Source organism: Channa argus, chromosome 15, assembly GCF_033026475.1.
Source record: "Channa argus isolate prfri chromosome 15, Channa argus male v1.0, whole genome shotgun sequence".
Taxonomy (NCBI): Eukaryota; Metazoa; Chordata; class Actinopteri; order Anabantiformes; family Channidae; genus Channa; species Channa argus.
The window spans coordinates 19,696,899-19,711,313 of NC_090211.1; the positions used below are offsets into that span (position 1 = coordinate 19,696,899).

The 14,415-nt window shown below is 42.4% G+C and overlaps 2 protein-coding genes across 3 annotated transcripts; both read left to right on the forward strand.

Annotated features, from left to right (window-relative positions):
* Positions 1-602: 602 nt before the first annotated feature.
* Positions 603-6,581, forward strand: LOC137099425 (piggyBac transposable element-derived protein 4). 2 transcript variants are annotated; one of them, XM_067476249.1, is made up of 4 exons: positions 603-1,006; positions 1,144-2,953; positions 3,080-4,372; positions 4,469-6,581. In XM_067476249.1, the coding sequence occupies exons 2-4, from the start codon at positions 2,817-2,819 to the stop codon at positions 4,947-4,949; spliced, it is 1,911 nt and encodes a 636-aa protein (XP_067332350.1). In that variant the 5' UTR covers positions 603-1,006; positions 1,144-2,816; the 3' UTR covers positions 4,950-6,581. The 2 variants fall into 2 exon arrangements, with proteins under 2 accessions (XP_067332350.1, XP_067332349.1); XM_067476248.1 differs by having other exon boundaries at positions 603-2,953.
* A 1,486-nt stretch (positions 6,582-8,067) lies between these two features.
* wipi2 (WD repeat domain, phosphoinositide interacting 2) lies at positions 8,068-13,537 on the forward strand. Its single transcript, XM_067476250.1, has 12 exons — positions 8,068-8,320; positions 9,125-9,207; positions 9,648-9,817; positions 9,958-10,054; positions 10,385-10,482; positions 10,861-10,953; positions 11,082-11,152; positions 11,246-11,359; positions 11,604-11,768; positions 12,516-12,623; positions 12,730-12,827; positions 13,125-13,537. The coding sequence occupies exons 1-12, from the start codon at positions 8,247-8,249 to the stop codon at positions 13,235-13,237; spliced, it is 1,284 nt and encodes a 427-aa protein (XP_067332351.1). The 5' UTR covers positions 8,068-8,246; the 3' UTR covers positions 13,238-13,537.
* Positions 13,538-14,415: the final 878 nt, after the last annotated feature.

The following is a 14,415-nucleotide window of genomic DNA, read 5'->3' on the forward strand; positions in this document are numbered from 1 at the left end:
TTATTGCTTAACATCACACTCTCCTCCTGTCTGTGAAAATATCAGCCTCATTTTAGCTTCTCTCTGATTCGTAATAATATTTGATAGGTAACAATGATGTTCTCGTCAATTCATCAATTTATCACATCAAACAAATGTGAGCTCTGCAGCAACAAGGGAAAGTTTTCATTCTTCACGTTTGTCTCTCTGTGTGTGTCTCTACATGTCCTTGTACAGATCCACTCATGCTTCCCATGAAACACACACACACACACACACTGAATGGAAAATTAAATATTATCCAACAATAACACTGACCAGCAGAAGCTCTTTGTGGCTCTGTGCAGCAGCTGTGTGAGACAGAACAGATACACTGTACAAACACAGCGACATCCAAACAAGTTCAGTCCTTCAAACCAAACATGCTGCACATTTACCACCAGCTGTGTTTAGAGATAACAGTCGAAATTTTAGTGACACTGACCAAACAAACGTATTTACACAGCGAATCCTACTATCCAATATACACTGTAAATAAGAAAACCCCAAAATGTTTAGTCTACACTGACTTCATATGTGTTACAGCAAGGGCTTAAAATACACGTGGGCTAATTAATGGCCGTAAAGCTATTCTGGACACGTAGGTGATGTTTGTCTCTGTGTGTTTTTAAGCAGTGACTCACACTTAATTCTGGCCTGCGTCTCTTATCATCTTTAAGCCATTGCATCTTTATCAGTTTTCGGTTTATGTTCTAATATAATCATCCACTTAAAAATGATTTTGTCCTTAACCCAGTTATATCCTCCAGAGTGTCTTCGTTAAGGGGGGAGGTGGGAACAGGGTTGAGTCATCAAGATGTAACGATTACGACCTTAACTCCCTAAACCCCTAAGATGGAGGTCTTTAGATGTGGCCCTCTTGGTGGACGTGTGAAGTGGTCCTAATCTTCCTGGGGATGGATGAAACATGGGAAAGGTTGTGCCTCAGGGCTCGTCCCCTGTGAGAGAGTGGGTTTGAAGTGAACAGGTATGTGGTGTTTTGTGAAGATCCTTTTGAGCTTCTGCGACACTCCAGCTATGTAAGGTCTCACCAGTGTTTTTCCTTTTGACTCTGAGTCTCTGCTCTGTCGTCCTTCTGTTGCATCTGGATGACATTTTGTTTAGGGCCCACTTAGGATAACCACAGGCTTTGAGAGCTTTCCTCAGATGTTTATCCTCCTTCCTTTTGGCTTCAGAGGAGGTGGTGATGTTTTCTGCCCTGTGGTCCAGGTCCTGATGACTCCTAGTTTGTGTTGCAGTGGCTGGTGAGAGTCAAACGGTAGACACTGGTCTGTGTGTGGGTTTCCTGTAGATTTCTCTATCTGGGTTGTCGCAAGTCCCGAACCAGTGGATTGGTGCTGTTCCTCAGAAGGAGTTGTGCTTTCTTCTCCACTTCCTCCATGTTGGCACCAATAGATCACTCGCTACTAAACGTTTCTAAACAAGGAAAAGATAGGGATAGGGAAAAGATGAAAAACAAATCTAATTTACTAAGAAATATTTGTAAATGCTGCAAAAAATCTGAATCTGGTGATCTTACAAAGGTGCCTTTGTAAGATCTTGTGCCAATGGGATTGAGGCAGGTGAGAAAACCTCTTTGTACTTTAGCAATTTGGAAAAAAAGTCTAAATATTAATGGGGAAAAATGCAATAATCCTACGATTTTAGAAAAGGAGGTTTCTTCCTTCTACTGTAAATTGTATTCATCTATTCACTCTATATTTGAGGAGGAGGATTGTTTGTGTAATATTAAAAATGTCATTCCTTGTATTGAGAATTCTTTCAAGGAACTATGGAGAGAATGGTCTATCTTCTGTGATTAGTGAGGGACAATCAGGATTCCTGAAGGGAAGATCAATCCATAATAATAAAAAGCTTGTATTAGATTTAGTTGACCATAACCATATATTAAAACTAAGTGGGTATATTTTATTTTGTAGAATTTCATAAATCATTTAACTGCGTTGAGCAAACTATCCAAACTATCACGTTTTCAATATAAAGGGATTTATATTGAAAACGTGATAGTTTGATTGTGGGAAAAAGAAAAGTTTATTAGTGTAACTGGAATGTTATATGAGGGGACAATTGTGAATTGTGTCAATTGTGAATGGGTGAATTCCTTTTTAAGAAACATTTGGTAATAGTGAAATTTGGTATTTTTGTCACAAATAAAAAGGGCTTTGTTGTTAATAACGTATTGATACTGGGTAAATTTTTTATAACAAAATACAGATAACTTCAATTAAAACCCTGTTTGAATCACTGGAAGAAAAAAAAAAGCACTGAGATTGGTGTCTTTGCCAAGTGACTTCAGTTTGATTTGAGATAGCTCCTACTTTAGTTTGCGCTTTTTTAAAATTGTATTTTTAAAATTATTTTTAATTTTTTTTTTTTTACTGCGCAGCTTGATTGTGTACGTGTGTACTATACTAAAACGTTCAATAAAGCTTAAGAAAAAAACTGAACCGGCCCTTCTGTGAGCCTGTAAACCAATCATAGCCCCCGGCAGACACGCAAAACGCCACATGAACACTTCCCGCGCTGTTACAGCCGACCAATGGTGTGTGTCCCCTGTGATGACGCATTTGCGTTTCTAGCCAATGAAATAAAGGTTTAGGGGACGTAGACCTTGCAGGCGCTCAGTGATTGGGAGGCGTTTCTATATGTCTGCGTGCAGGGGAAATACACGGCACAACACTGAGGGTGCCGTACAGGCGTCCGATCTGAGAAGTAGCAGAAGTTGTATCTTTACTTTTGAAGTTATAACGACATCTCCGAAGAGATAGTACTCGTCTATGGAGGACGTGTCGGAGGATGTTTTTAATCTTAGTGTCGAAGATCAAGACCAACAAGTCGAGAGCTCCAGTGATGATAATAGCGTGGACTCTGCTGCAGAGGATTCCAGTGAGGGAGAGGATCCCGAATTAGATCAGTGAGTAACTAAGTCTAACACCGGACTAAGACTTGAAGACAATCTGTAAACTACATACCTAGAAGTTTATGGGTTTACTTTTTATAGTTGTTGGATTCTCATTTTGCTGTTAAATATGCCTCGTAGTGTGCAGGGGTCATCTGAAGACAGCGACTGGGAGCCAGGAGATCCCCAACACAAGCGTCCCAGGATGACCCCCACCCGATCCACAGGGCCGTCACAGCCGCCGCCGTCTACTTCTGGTTTCACACCTAGGCGAGGTAAAGGGAGATCACACAGAGGGAGGAGGAAAGCAGCAGCATCAGCCCCTGCTTCTACCAACAGCAGTACACCAGGATGGCATAGTATGAATGATGAAGATGTGGATCCCCCAAGTCTTCCATTCAAGCCTAAAAGGAAGCCAGGTCCCCAGATTGTTTCCACAGCGTCCTACACTCCAATGGAGCTGTTCCAGCTTTTTTTTACATCAACAATGCTGAAGACCGTTCTTAATAATTCAAATGCCTATGGAGCAATCAGGCAGACTCAGAAGCCTTGGCAAGATATCAATCTGAAAGATCTCTACTCCTTCCTGGCCATTGTAATTTACACGGGCTTGGTGAAGTGTAGTAGCCTCAGTGACTACTGGAGGGCTTCCAGGCTCTATTCTCTGCCACTGCCTACTGAAATCATGGCAAGGAGGAAGTTTTTGAATATTTTGGCAGTTTTGCATCCTAGTGATCCCAAGGTGGATGCTGAAAACGATGAAAAGAAGGGTACACCAGCTTACGACCGCTTGTGTAAAATCAAGCCACTATATGAGCAAATACTGGAGGCATGCAAGAGCAATTTTCACCCCTTCCAATCGATAGCTGTTGATGAAAGGATGGCAAAGTCAAAGGCCAGATGTAGTTCGAAGCACTGTGTGAAAAACAAGCCGAGAAAGTGGGGGTATAAACTCTTCGTTTTGGCGGATTCTAGTTCTGGCTACACCTGGAACTTTTTTGTTTATGATGGAAAGTCCGCGGTGGAGCAAGGCCAAGGGCTAAGTTATGACTCCGTAATGAAGCTGGTGGAGCAAAACGTGCTGGGGACCGGGTACAAGCTGTTTGTGGACAACTTTTACACAAGTCCCACACTGTTCAAGGACCTCCACCAAAAAAAGATCTTGGCCTGTGGCACTATTCGTCCTGTCGTGATCGGATTGCCAAACACTGCGGTGAATACCATGCCAAGAAATGCTCCCAGAGGAACCATGGAGTGGATCAGGCAGAATGAGCTGCTTTTTGTTAGATGGATGGACACACGAGAAGTAGTAATGTGCTCCACAATGCACAAAGCCTACGAGGGAGACACCGTTAACAGGCGAGTAAAGGGAGCCGATGGCCAGTGGACAATAGCAAAGGTCCCCATACCAGCTGCTGTGAAGGACTACAAAAAGTATGTGTGTTCACTTTGATTTGTCATGATTGTGTTGAGTATTTGGTCTTTTGCATTCAGCTACAATGAATCTTTTGTCACTGTTTGTGTTTTCAGGAGCATGGGGGGAGCGGACATTTCCGACGCCCTGATTAGTTACTACAACATCATCCATAAAACAAGGAAGTGGTACAAGAAGTTGTTTTATCATTTTGTTGACATTGCAATTGTGAACGCCTTCATTTTGCACTGTCACATTTCCAGAGAAAAGCAACAGAAGCAGCTGACACAAAAAGATTTCAGAGAGAGGCTGGTGCTACAGCTTATCGACTGCACTGTGGAGGCTGATGGTGCGGGATCATCTGCGTCCGCCCCCGCTTCTGGTGCGGAAGCGTCCACGCCATTCTCCGCTTGTGGTGCGGAACCATTGCCCTTCCACAAACCTCAGTACATCCAGGGGGACAGCACAGTTGGAAGACGAAGGTGCACACATTGCCAACAAAAGACACCGGTGATGTGTGTTTCTTGCCAGGTGTCACTATGCTTTGTGCCAAAGAGAGACTGTTTTAATCAGTGGCACGATGCAAATGGCCTGTAACACCAAGCACACTGGAAATCCTGTACGCACGTACTTGCAAGTGGCACATTTTGTTTTGCGTGTTTAGTATCTTTTACTTTTCTCAGGGGGAAATAGGACGTGGTCCGAGTGGAACTAGGTGTCTTCTGTCGTGGAAAAGCAGATATGAATAGAAATTGCAATGACACAAACGACAACAAAACTCTGCGTAGCTGTGTCTGGACACATACCTTTGACTCTGTGCAGAACACTGAACTTTCCCCTCCCACTGTTGACAGAGGGTCCAGGATATTAAAGGGGACAAATCCTATCTGATTCCATTACGTGTAGAGAGAGACTTTTATGATACTCCTAAATTACATCTGCTGATGGCAGTATATATTTTATTAACACTATTCTTTTTTTTTTTTTTTTTTTTTTTTTTTTGATTGAAAGAATCCATAGTACAAATATGTACATACACTATAATTTTTCTACTTCTGCATCTGCACTGGTGGTAATTGTTGGCATTGTTGATTGGCAATCAGATTGGCCTGAGAATTATTCACAAAACCAAACAGGGCAATGAAGGGAGATGGTTCAAGTGAAATTTTACATATTTTTGATAGAAAATCAAAAATAAGTCTCCAAAACATATGTAATTTTCAACAAGTCCAGAACATGTGCACTAATGTTGCTGGTTCTTGTTTGCAACAGTCACATATGGTGTCAAAACCTCAAATTATTTATATTCTTGCCTTGGAATATGAATTACAGTGTGTTTCGCACAGACTGTGGATAAGTGGACACTATGTAAAATCTTTTGCCAAAGTTCATCTAAAATGTCCTCTTGTAAAACCCCTATTTACTTTAGAGCATCTTCAGTATTGTCGAATTGCATGTATTCAGCATCTCATATATTATACTTATGGCTTTCTTTATATCTGGCTTACATTAATAAATGGCATCCAAAAAAGGTGAAGAGCTGCATACAGGGAAGGGGTCCCAGTTAGGACAAAATTAATTTCTGAGATGCAGGTAGCTGTAGAAGTGAGTCTTAGGGATGTTAAACCTTTGCACCAATTGTTCAAATGAACCGACATAATTTTCCGTGTAAAGATGATATAATGAAATTATGCCACACTTTGTCCATATTCCAGAAGCGTCTTCTGTGGACAAAGGGAAAAAACATGCATTGCCCCTCAGGTGATGCTGAAGAATTGCTCATTAATTGAGAAGTGACATCCGAACTGATTGCATGGGCTTTGCTAGTGGCGTTTTAGTACATGGTAAAGACGAGAGAGAGATTTGACCGTTGGATGCTTTTCCATAGTCACCCATTGAAAATTTGGCAGTTCCATGGCACATGCTTCCCGTGACTTCTGCATTATCCATGACCGTCTCTTATTCCAGCTAAATGAAGAGATGGGTTTTGTTTTTTTTTAATTGTTAAAGAAGGATTTAGCGAGAAAAACTGGGACACACTGGAATAAATATCGAAATTTTAGAAGCATATTCATTTTGATTACATTTATCCTTCCACAGCAGTTCCCCGTGCCTTGTAGAGATCAGCATCATTAGTTGTAATCCATATTGGGTTTAATATATTTTTATATTTAGGAGAATTTGTTTTATATTTTGCGTATTTGTACAAAATAAACAATTTTCTAAGTAGTTTATTGACTTACTTGGTGTATGGTGTTATATAGTTCTAAACATCCATAAAGCCATTTGGTTAACTACGGCTAATTTGAGTCCAAATGGCCACATTGCTGTCCGCCTGGCTACACCCTTAAAAAAAATTCAGTTATTTTTGTCCACAATTGTGACTTTTTTTTGTTTGGTCCACCCAAGCACACACCCAGACCTCATATCCTTGTTTTGAAAACGCTAAAGTTTTAGGCAAAAAGAAACCCAACATTTTTACCAAGGTGGTGCCTCTGTAAGTTTGCTTCAATATCACTTGACAAGTGTTGTGTTTCCACTGACATTAAGCTCATTAGTGTGTATTTTTTATTTTTTCTCCTTTGGGCCTGTCCTGTAAGTTCAGGGTCACCACAGCAGATCATTGTTCCACATGTTGATTTTTTACATTTTTACGCCGGAGTCCCTTCCTGGCTCAGTCCTCCCCAATTTCTATCAGGCTTGAGACCGGTACTTGGCAGTGCATGGCTGAGGAAGGGGGAAGGGGAGCTACTACTATTTAAGAACTATAGAGCTCACACCCAGCCCAAACCTGCCAATACACTTGTTGATAAGGGCAGCTGGATTGGTTTGACATCACAGGTGTGAAGGACCAAGCTGAATTAGCGCAGACAACAGCCCATTTGTCCATTTTGGCTGGATTCATTTTTTGCTGTTGTGACTGCATAAATATGAGAAGCACATGACACTTAAACTTTTTTTCAGGTTCGGTGCTTCTTTTTTCTTGCTGCACAAAGGAGTTTAGCTGTCAGCTGGTTGACTGTGCTGGTTTGAGTTTCATGTTGGGGGCAGGTGAATAATTTGTATAACAATCATACAGTAACACGCTCAGACTTAATACACAATCACAATTTACAATTTAACCTGCATTTGCGGGGCAGGTCACTCGGTCGCTGAAAGGTTTCTGCTGAAATCTAAAATGTTCAAGAAGAGAACAATTTCAAAAATGTATTTTTTACAATTTCATTTAATTCCTTCTATTAAGAAGTTGACACTTTGAATACAAATTTAAAAAAAGGGGGGAGCGGGCTACACACCAGTGACACAAAGCTTTTAAAAATTCAAAAAATATTCATCATATCTTATTAGTTGATATTTTTTGTATTAGGCATCAGCATCTGCCAAGTATCTGAAGCTACCAAATGAAGAGAGCGGAGAGAAATACACAATATTTCCCTTAGTAAACCAGTTTCTTCCCCTGTTGATTTCAGGTGCTGTTTGCACATGTTGACGTTGGGGGGCGCAGTTGCAGCGATCCACCAACACCAACCATGACTCGCTCCGTGTGGATCTGTATTTGCTCTGGTTCTCTGTCCTATAGTGTAGATATAAGACCAATTATAAGACAATCCACATTTATATCACGCTAAATTTTATTTTTTATTTTCTAAAGTGATGCGCACGAAGGAAACTTTTCTGTCCCTTTAAAATGTCGTCACGCTCGCTCCTCGGAGCATGCGCAGTGAGTGGGAGCAACAGCGCCAGTAAAAAACAACAACAACAATCACTATAGCGGGGCCGAAAGCGAGCGATGGATTCGTGAGGTTTACCACTTGTGGCCCTTATCACAACATTAACCCGAGCTCGACTGCTGCTGCTTCCACCGGATCTGTATAGGTGGATGGTGCCAAGCCCATGAACCTGGCCAGTCAGAGCGGGGAAGCTGGCGGAAGCCAGCTCCTCTTCGCCAACTTTAATCAGGACAACACGTAAGACAGGGCCGAGTGGAGAGCGTCTAGGGATCCGATGGCCTGTGCTCACAGGCTAGCGGACGTTAGCAAGCTGAGCGTGGCCTGTCTCGGAGTCTCAAAAGTGACATGGCTCGATGTGGAATCACCTACATGTGGTTTTGCTCGTTAGAAATGGCGGCCACTACACGCTGATGTTGGTTAGCTTTTTACAATGCCCAGATATGTTTTAAATCGCCGGTCACTAGCATGACTTGCCTTCGAGCTAACATGATTCAGAGGGCAGTTTCTGCCCCGGTCCACATGTAGAATAGCTGTCATGTATGTTCTGAGCTTACATCGATCTACATTGTTAGAATAAATATACTGCCCGCAGATAGATTGGCTGTTTCTGTTTGGTTTTGATACCTGCGATGACTGGCTGACCCATTTAGGACCGGCGCTACAGTTGAGGGAACGATTAAAAGGCTCAGACTTTTTTGTTTTGTAGATCTTTCTTTTTTTGACAGACTTAATTCATGGATTTTACTTTATTACGCAAGAAGGGGGTTTTCACTGCAGACTGCTGTGGACAGCAGAGGCCTGGACACTCATTACAAAACAGCTCCCTTGGGGTGACCAGTGTGTTGGCTAAACTAACACACACATCACAGTGTGTTAGCTAAACCAACACACATTACAGTGTATGACAGGTTACTAACACACATAGTGATGACAATAGTATGTAGCAGGATATGTTGTGTGTGTGTGTGTAGGGGTGTGATATCTTGCTGATGCGATGTTTGACCAATACTGCTGTTGTGTCTGTTTCCGTTATTTGTATAGATCCTTAGCTGTTGGCACCAAATCGGGATACAAATTTTTCTCCCTGTCCTCTGTGGACAAGTTGGAGCAGATATATGAATGTAGTAAGTATTGTTTAAGCTCTATTCTTTGTTATTTCGTTGTAATTGGAAACATTTGCATTATGCACCGTGTTCTAGTACGCTAACATGTACCTTTTTGATAATCCTGTTCATTTGAATAGTAAATCTGAAGTAAGTTATATCAGCAAAGTTACATTGTCTAGTCAAAGGAAGACAGTTCACCAAATCAGCCTTTGCTAAAATGTATGTAGGTATGTTCAAGGTTCAAAATTCACATAAAGATTCAAATGCTTTTCAATATTAGTAGTCATTGCAGTTTACTGCCTAAGTTTATTTATTGTTTGATCATTTTCACTATTTCAGGACATCAGCTGTTTAGAATTGTTACCCTGCAGGTCACAGACAGGCAGCTAATAAAAGATGAGAAGAAGCCACTGGGCAAATGTTTTAAGATGATTATTTATGCGTGTGTGTCTCTGCAGCAGACACAGAGGATGTGTGTATTGTGGAGCGTCTGTTCTCCAGCAGCCTGGTGGCTATTGTCAGCCTGAAGGCACCCAGGAAGCTCAAAGTCTGTCACTTCAAGAAAGGCACTGAGATCTGCAATTACTCCTATTCCAACACCATACTGGCCGTCAAACTCAACAGACAGGTGGGACAACGAGACACACGCAAACAGCAGAGTCACGTTTTCATGAAGCAGCAGAATGTGTCACAGTTGGTTAATGAATGTGTAATTAGCGTTTGTCTTAACAGTTGGGTTGTTGTTGATGTTTTGTGGGTCCTCTGCAGAGGCTGATAGTGTGTCTGGAGGAGTCGCTTTACATTCACAACATCCGAGACATGAAAGTGCTGCACACTATCAGGGAGACTCCACCGAACCCTTCAGGTGAGCGTGAAGGCTGACAAGCACCATCCCAGCATGGTACTGTATGTTGGACATCGTAGTGTGGGGAAGACGTTCCTCCTGAAAACAGGATGTGACATTCCTGAGGTTTTCTTTTATATGTATCAGTTAGCAGGGGGTGTGTTCACCAATATTTGTTTTCCGTTTGGTGGTGAAACCTGTCACCACTGTCTACACTCTAAAGACCTGAAAAAAAAACAAAAAAAACAACCAAAGCTGTTGTAGACATTTAGGTTGTTGCTGTCTTAGTCGTTTCAGTTCAGAAATTCTGTTGTTTCTGTCTGTCTGACTTCTGTTTGTATGCACCTCCAGGGTTGTGTGCCCTTTCCATCAGCAATGATAACTGTTACCTGGCGTATCCAGGCAGCGCTACAATAGGAGAAGTGCAGGTGTTTGACACAGTCAATCTGGTAGGTGAACACACACTGTAAAACCCTTTGCCCCACTAGGATCTTTCTTTAATAAAGCCTGTTTTGGAAGTTTTGAGGGTGGATCAACTGTCTCTTGATATGTCCATAAGTCTTTAATATGTTTCCCCTCACCTCTTATTTTATGAAGCACAATTTTTCTGTTATGCACAACTGCTCACAGGACACACATATGCTCGTTAACAGTTATTGTACTGTGTAATGTTTGTTGTATGTCGTGTTAGAAAGGAACAGAAGCTCAAATGAAATTTCCATGAAATCTGTGAGACTGTGTCCTTGTCGTTTCATCAGACGGTGCTTGATTAACTTTGTCTCTGTAAATTAGGACGTCTCTAACTAGTGCGGGGTTTTATTTTCCAGAGAGCAGCTAACATGATTCCAGCCCACGACAGCCCGTTAGCTGCTCTGGCTTTTGATGCCAGTGGAACCAAACTAGCCACAGCCTCAGAGAAGGTAGGACAGATACCGCACAGTACACTCAGTACACTCAGTACACTTTGCGGCTAAGTAAAAAAGGAACTTGCTGTCTCTTCCTTTTGTTGCCATCCTCAGTACATGTCCTTTGTTCCAATTCCCCACAGGGCACGGTCATTCGTGTTTTCTCAATCCCAGAGGGACAGAAACTCTTTGAGTTTCGGCGAGGAGTCAAGAGGTAGAAGTGATTTGTGGCTGATTGACAGGCGTGATTCTGCCCCAGAGTGCGCTTTCTAATGCAGTGTGTGTTTTACTGTTTTCCTTGTTTTAGGTGTGTGAGCATCTGTTCGCTCGCGTTCAGTATGGAAGGCCTGTACCTGTCAGCCTCCAGCAACACGGAGACAGTCCACATCTTCAAATTAGAGACACAGAAAGAGAAATATGTGTAGGTGCTTTTCTTTCATTTGCTTTTTGCTTTATTTGCAGCATAAAACCACAAGCTCCTCTCATTCTGTGTGTGTGTGTGTGTGTGTGTGTGTGTGTGTGTGTGTGTGTGTGTGTGTGTGTGTGTGTGTGTGTGTGTGTGTGTGTGTGTGTGTGTGTGTGTGTGTGTGTGTGTGTGTGTGTGTGTGTGTGTGTGTGTGTGTGTGTGTGTGTGTGTGTGTGTGTGTGTGTGTGTGTGTGTGTAGGCCTGCAGAGGAGCCCACCACATGGGGAGGCTACCTGGGCAAAGTCCTGATGGCGTCCACCACCTACCTGCCTTCCCAGGTCACGGAGATGTTCACGCAGGGACGTGCCTTCGCCACCGTGCGGCTGCCCTTCTGCGGACATAAGAACATCTGCGCCTTAGCTGTGTGAGTGTGCACAAACACACAATTTATGGGCTTTAAAAAGGGTAAAAAGAATCGTAAAGCGTTTGCGTTGTGACTCTGATTAGCGTCTGTTTTCTAAGGATGATTTGGATTAATTTAGTAAAACGATCATGTGACCGTACGGTTTCTTTATATTCTGGCTTTGGCTGCGGTCGTGATTCTTCTCTGACATAGTCACCATCACATCCCTCTACTGTGTGTGATCTTTGAAGTTATCCTGATGGTCTTTGTTCCTCCAGTCTTGCTGTACTGCTCATGTTAACCACCACGTTTAAGGTTTTATAAAAGTTAAATGCTGACAAAACAGGAACTCTCATCTGGGGCCTTGTATAGTCGGGCTCCTGCACTTTCTGAAACTATCTCCCATTGGATCTGTCATCACTGTGGATGCTACAGATCAAGACTTGTTTTAAAGGACATTTTATGCCTGTTGCTTATATTCGATTTCTGTTTAGTGAAGCACTTTGTGACGTCTTCTCTCACTTACACATTTTACACAAGGTTTTTTTTTAAAAAACCTTTTTACCTTTTTTTAATGCCCATCAGTTTGAGCCAGTGTGTTCAAAAGCTTCGTTGTGTTGAGTCTTAGCAATAATCTCCAAGTCTAGTCTTATTTTCCCAAGTCACAAACTTGGCTTTTTGGGCAGATGAAATTGTTTTGTTTTCTTTCTTTGTTGTTAAATTTCAATTTAAGATTTCAAATTTTAGTTTCCTTGTTATTAAATTTAGAATTCAGAAGATCCCCAGGTTGTTGGTGGCAGCGGCTGATGGTTACTTGTATCTGTACAACCTGGACCCACAAGAGGGAGGGGAATGCACACTTATGAAGCAGCACAGGTAACACACACACACACACACACACACACACACACACACACACAGAGTTAATACAGAGTGAAAACACATTATCTCACAAAGTTTCTGTTACTGAATCTGATCTCAGGTTAGACGGCAGTGCTGAGCCACCCAATGAGATCCTTGAGCAGGGGTCACATGATCGCCCACTTGTGGCTCAGGCCTACAGTGCTGCTGTCACTAAAGGTACGTCACACAATCCCAATCAGGAATGTTTCTGTTTTCTGTTGCTACTTTTTTCCCCTAATATATTAATATAAGAGGTTTCCTAGAAATAGCTGTTTCATCAATAAACTTCTTGTAGTATTGATAATGTTTGTTTTGAGTTGTTAGATTTTCGATCTTTGCATTTATATTCAGCACTGACTGGAAAACTCATCTAACTAAAAGCAGTATTTTGTCAGTATTTTGTACCAAATGGTGTGTGTGAGTGAAGTTGAGTTGTTTGTTTCAGTGCTTGACCTTTGGCCTTTTGTTTGATAGGTTACTGCGAAGAGCAGGGCGCCGTGGGGGGGGCGGGCTTAGAAGATGACCTCAATGACTTGCGCTTAGAGGAAGAGAACGAGCAACCGCCGCTCATTCTGGAAACTGACTGACTTAACGGACTGTGGTATGCACCAATCAGAGGGCTCCTCTGTTGCTGCTACGAACATCTGACCCGAGAACGGGGCGGGAGGGGGGCAGGATCAAAGATGGGGCAGGGGCAGGGCGTTTTCAAGCACTCGCAGTGTTTGAGAGCCTGTCTGTCTGTGCGTTTCTGTTCATCTATCATTATCATCCCCCTTCTCCTCTGCTCTGCTCCCCTTCCCCTCAGTTTTGGCTGTGCTCGCCATATTTGAAGCTTTGCATGTACATGTGCCAACTGCTAGAAACATGCTCCGATGTAAAAAACAAAATACCCGTGAGTGTGTGCGTTGGGTGTTTGATTGAAAAAAAAAAAAATGTAGCTGTGTCCACTTAAGAGAGACACACACACAGATGCAAACACTGTGTAACATAAACGTGATTCGTGTAAGTGCCTCTCTGCCCCAGCATCATGGTTTGTTCTGTTTGAAAGGGGGATCTCTTTGCGTTGGCTTAATAAAATCTGTTTCCAGTTGTTGGATCTTACTTTAGGGTGTGTACTGTATCTTTTCTAACCCTTTCTTCCCTCGTGTACAGTCGCACACTGTCCTCCGCTGAGGAGACTGTGGCATCCGGCTCAAGGGCACGAGGCCGAGGCGTTTGCCAATACGAGGGTCGGTTTGTGCGCTTGTGCTGGGCATGTACATCAGCAAAACACTGAGCAACTAAGTCTCCACTTGTACCTGCTGATTATTTTAAAATTTTTTTAAAACTCATCCAAATAGAGGCTCTGTGCACTTTCCTGCACTCTTCCCCACTCCTCAGCCCTGCGGTCATTGGTTGATTTTAATCTCAGATAGTAATGATCTTTCTTTTTTCAATCTACATAACCAATCATAACCAATGATGTGTCATGTGTATGAAAACATACATGGTGTTGTTGATGTGGTCATGTGTCCATACATCAGAGATATTTGGGTGGTGAGGATCAAGCAGTAGGGCAGATCAATCTGAAGTTACTGTCTCTTACTCCTCATCCTACTGTATATCTACTCTGTACATAACTAGATGTGGCAAACTATCACTACCATATTGTCAGGTTATGACTTCAAGACATTAGACTCCCTGAGATAGTGAGTGTTTGGCCACGGTTGTGAACTGTGGATTATGATTTGATTGAACTGGAGGTCAGAGCTCTGAGCCTCATGGG